Genomic DNA, 4,510 nt, shown 5'->3' on the forward strand with positions numbered 1-4,510 from the left:
TCACTCGAGCAGCGATCTCTGAGCTTTCGCGAATGAGTGCGTATTAAAAATTGGTTATTTGGAGCTTGTAAATCAGTCAGCAGTGCTGTTTTTTCTTTGTTTATAAAAATCCAAGCACAGTTTCTAGCGAAATGTCGATAGATCACTCGAGCAGCGATCTCTGAGCTTTCGCGAATGAGTGCGTATTAAAAATTGGTTATTTGGAGCTTGTAAATCAGTCAGCAGTGCTGCTTTTTCTTTGTTTATAAAAATCCAAGCCCAGTTTCTAGCGAAATGTCGATAGATCACTCGAGCAGCGATCTCTGAGCTTTGGCGAATGAGTGCGTATTAAAAATTGATTATTTGGAGCTTGTAAATCAGTCAGCAGTGCTGCTTTTTCTTTGTTTATAAAAATCCAAGCCCAGTTTCAAGTGAAACGTCGATAGATCGCTTAAGCAGCGCGTTCGTAGCTTTCGCGGAAAAGTGCGTATTAAAAATTGATTATTTGGAGCTTGTAAATCCGTCAGCAGTGCTGCTTTTTCTTTGTTTATAAAAATCCAAGCACAGTTTCTAGCAAAATGTCGATAGATCGCTTAAGCAGCGCGTTCGTAACTTTCGCGGAAAAGTGCGTATTAAAAATTGATTATTTGGAGCTTGTAAATCAGTCAGCAGTGCTGCTTTTTCTTTGTTTATAAAAATCCAAGCCCAGTTTCAAGTGAAACGTCGATAGATCGCTTAAGCAGCGCGTTCGTAGCTTTCGCGGAAAAGTGCGTATTAAAAATTGATTATTTGGAGCTTGTAAATCAGTCAGCAGTGCTGCTTTTTCTTTGTTTATAAAAATCCAAGCCCAGTTTCTAGCGAAATGTCGATAGATCACTCGAGCAGCGATCTCTGAGCTTTCGCGAATGAGTGCGTATTAAAAATTGGTTATTTGGAGCTTGTAAATCAGTCAGCAGTGCTGTTTTTTCTTTGTTTATAAAAATCCAAGCACAGTTTCTAGCGAAATGTCGATAGATCACTCGAGCAGCGATCTCTGAGCTTTCGCGAATGAGTGCGTATTAAAAATTGATTATTTGGAGCTTGTAAATCAGTCAGCAGTGCTGCTTTTTCTTTGTTTATAAAAATCCAAGCCCAGTTTCTAGCGAAATGTCGATAGATCACTCGAGCAGCGATCTCTGAGCTTTCGCGAATGAGTGCGTATTAAAAATTGATTATTTGGAGCTTGTAAATCAGTCAGCAGTGCTGCTTTTTCTTTGTTTATAAAAATCCAAGCCCAGTTTCTAGCGAAATGTCGATAGATCACTCGAGCAGCGATCTCTGAGCTTTCGCGAATGAGTGCGTATTAAAAATTGGTTATTTGGAGCTTGTAAATCAGTCAGCAGTGCTGTTTTTTCTTTGTTTATAAAAATCCAAGCACAGTTTCTAGCGAAATGTCGATAGATCACTCGAGCAGCGATCTCTGAGCTTTCGCGAATGAGTGCGTATTAAAAATTGATTATTTGGAGCTTGTAAATCAGTCAGCAGTGCTGCTTTTTCTTTGTTTATAAAAATCCAAGCCCAGTTTCTAGCGAAATGTCGATAGATCATTCGAGCAGCGATCTCTGAGCTTTCGCGAATGAGTGCGTATTAAAAATTGATTATTTGGAGCTTGTAAATCAGTCAGCAGTGCTGCTTTTTCTTTGTTTATAAAAATCCAAGCACAGTTTCTAGCAAAACGTCGATAGATCGCTTAAGCAGCGCGTTCGTAGCTTTCGCGGAAAAGTGCGTATTAAAAATTGATTATTTGGAGCTTGTAAATCAGTCAGCAGTGCTGCTTTTTCTTTGTTTATAAAAATCCAAGCCCAGTTTCTAGCGAAATGTCGATAGATCACTCGAGCAGCGATCTCTGAGCTTTCGCGAATGAGTGCGTATTAAAAATTGATTATTTGGAGCTTGTAAATCAGTCAGCAGTGCTGCTTTTTCTTTGTTTATAAAAATCCAAGCCCAGTTTCTAGCGAAATGTCGATAGATCACTCGAGCAGCGATCTCTGAGCTTTCGCGAATGAGTGCGTATTAAAAATTGATTATTTGGAGCTTGTAAATCAGTCAGCAGTGCTGCTTTTTCTTTGTTTATAAAAATCCAAGCCCAGTTTCTAGCGAAATGTCGATAGATCACTCGAGCAGCGATCTCTGAGCTTTCGCGAATGAGTGCGTATTAAAAATTGATTATTTGGAGCTTGTAAATCAGTCAGCAGTGCTGCTTTTTCTTTGTTTATAAAAATCCAAGCACAGTTTCTAGCAAAATGTCGATAGATCGCTTAAGCAGCGCGTTCGTAGCTTTCGCGGAAAAGTGCGTATTAAAAATTGGTTATTTGGAGCTTGTAAATCAGTCAGCAGTGCTGCTTTTTCTTTGTTTATAAAAATCCAAGCCCAGTTTCTAGCGAAATGTCGATAGATCACTCGAGCAGCGATCTCTGAGCTTTCGCGAATGAGTGCGTATTAAAAATTGATTTGAATCAGTCAGCAGCTGTGCTTTTCCTTCATTGATAAAAATTCGAGCCTAGTTTCTATCGAAGCGTCCGTAGATTGCTGGAGTACCGCTCTAGGAGCTTTTGCGTGGCAGCTCGCTTAAAAGTATTTTTTTTTTAAAGCTCAAGAATCAACAGGAGCAGCGCTACCCCTGGCTAATTAAAGCTCAAGTCGTGTTTGTTGCAGAGCCGTTTCAATGAAAATCCGAGCCTAGTTTACAGCGAAACGTCGGTAGATCGCTGCAGCAGCGCTGTCGTAGCTTTCGCGAGGCAGTTCGTGGTAAAATTTTCTTTAAAGAGATTAAGAATCGGCAGGAGCACTGCTACCCTTCGCTCATTGAAGCCTGAGCACTGTTGCTCGCAAAACGTCGGTAAATCGCTGGAGCAGTCGTTTTGGAGCTTTCGTGAAAAAGTTGTTTCGTGAAAAAACTGATTTTTCAGAGTTCGAAAAATCGGTTATAATCGACGGAGTGTTTCTTACTAAAAAGGTAATCTACTTTATTGTTTTTTCCTATAATAATTACAGATTTTACAACTGATAGCGAGGCTTAGCAATATACACTACGCAGAATAAGCGAAACAACGAACAGTAGGCATTCATAGCCGGTAGTGGTATAAAAATCCATGAATAACTGAAATAAGACTTCCGCTGTGCTTTAGCGTCCACATAGTGCAAAATAATTAACAAGGGTTGGTACATAATTGGCAGCTTTCGGCAGTTACTGAAATTAAATTATCGCAAACTTATTATTTTAAATTGATAGTTTTTTAAAATTGAATTCTTATTTATTCTACTTGAATTAGCGATTTCTGTATTTCATGAGTTGCTGACATTGTCCACCGTCTGCTTGTATGCACAGCTGAAATCTTCTGCGCAGTTGCTCTCTTGCTCTTCTTAATTCGCCAGCACGAATCGCAGCGCATGCATTTTGCAAGCGTTGCTTCATATCATCAGATGTAGTAGCTGGCTGAAAGGTAATGTTAGGAAAAAAACAAGCTATTATGAAATCAAATAAGATTATAGCCAATAATTGTGAGAATATAGAGAATTTTTTAATTTCTTTACCTGTGTGTAGCAGATTCTCTTAATATTACCGAAAAAGTAATAATCCATGATGGTTAAATCAGGTGATCGTGGCGGAAATCTTACGTGTGGTGAATTTAAGCCAATCCACCTTTCAGGAAATCGTTCCTCTAAGTATTCAGTGACTACGGCAGCATTGTGCGCTGGGGCTCCATCCATTTGCCACCACATCTGATTTTGAGGAATCGGATTGTCATGTAAGCGACCATTAATGAGCCTCAATAGTCTGCGATATCTCCTTGCAGTCAAATTTTCATTATAAAATATCGGACCTATAATCCGATCTCCGACAATCCCGATCCATACGTTGAACTTCCACCTTAATAAATATGTGAAAAATTGTAAAATGGAAGTCTGATTGACGTTTGCCTTTAACGTGAACTTACTCACCTATGCTGCCTGTCATTTTCTATAAACCAATGCGGGTTTTGCTCGGACCACATCCTTGTAACTTGCTTATTAATTGGCCCGTTATTGGTGAATGTGGATTCATCGCTGAAGCAAACTCGTCTAAAGAAAAGTGGATTTCTCGCCAACTGTCGCAGACTCCATTCGCAGTATGCCTGGCGTCTTTCGTGGTCACGTTGGAAAACTTTTTGCACCTTCGTGGGCTTGTACGGGCGTCTGGTGACTCTTACAATTCTTCGTACAGATTCTTTCGATACATCTAAATATAAAAATTGAATTAAATATAAAAATAAATCCAAACAATACTGATTGCTCACTAACACTCGCTTAGAAGGAGCAGAAAGGGTAAAAAGTAAGCGCATATTATATAGAAAATGCGGATTACGTACTGAATTGTCGTGCTAAGGCCCTTAAACTTAAACGAGGATTGTCCGTTAGAGCCTGATTAATACGATCACTCAAGTTTTGATCACCCCGCACAGGCTGTACGCGTCGACGTTGCTCCACCTTGATCACGCCATGCTGACGCACT

At 39.7% G+C, this 4,510-nt stretch overlaps 1 protein-coding gene across 1 annotated transcript; it reads right to left on the minus strand.

Moving 5' to 3' along the window:
• Nucleotides 1–3,229: 3,229 nt before the first annotated feature.
• LOC116418117 lies at nt 3,230–4,271 on the minus strand. The gene is made up of 2 exons (XM_031933259.1): nt 3,961–4,271; nt 3,230–3,889 (listed from the first exon to the last, which is right to left on the minus strand). The coding sequence occupies exons 1-2, from the start codon at nt 4,011–4,013 to the stop codon at nt 3,505–3,507; spliced, it is 438 nt and encodes a 145-aa protein (XP_031789119.1). The 5' UTR covers nt 4,014–4,271; the 3' UTR covers nt 3,230–3,504.
• Between the last annotated feature and the right edge of the window lie 239 nt (nt 4,272–4,510).

Source organism: Nasonia vitripennis, unplaced genomic scaffold (genome assembly GCF_009193385.2).
Source record: "Nasonia vitripennis strain AsymCx unplaced genomic scaffold, Nvit_psr_1.1 unplaced0033, whole genome shotgun sequence".
NCBI lineage: Eukaryota > Metazoa > Arthropoda > Insecta > Hymenoptera > Pteromalidae > Nasonia > Nasonia vitripennis.

Coding starts and splice junctions, on each gene's coding strand:
- LOC116418117 (XM_031933259.1), bottom strand. CDS start 4,013: ATGTGGTCCGAGCAAAACCCGCATTGGTTTATAGAAAATGACAGGCAG. Junction 3,890..3,960: donor GAAAATGACAGGCAGCATAG/GTGAGTAAGTTC, acceptor ATATTTATTAAG/GTGGAAGTTCAACGTATGGA.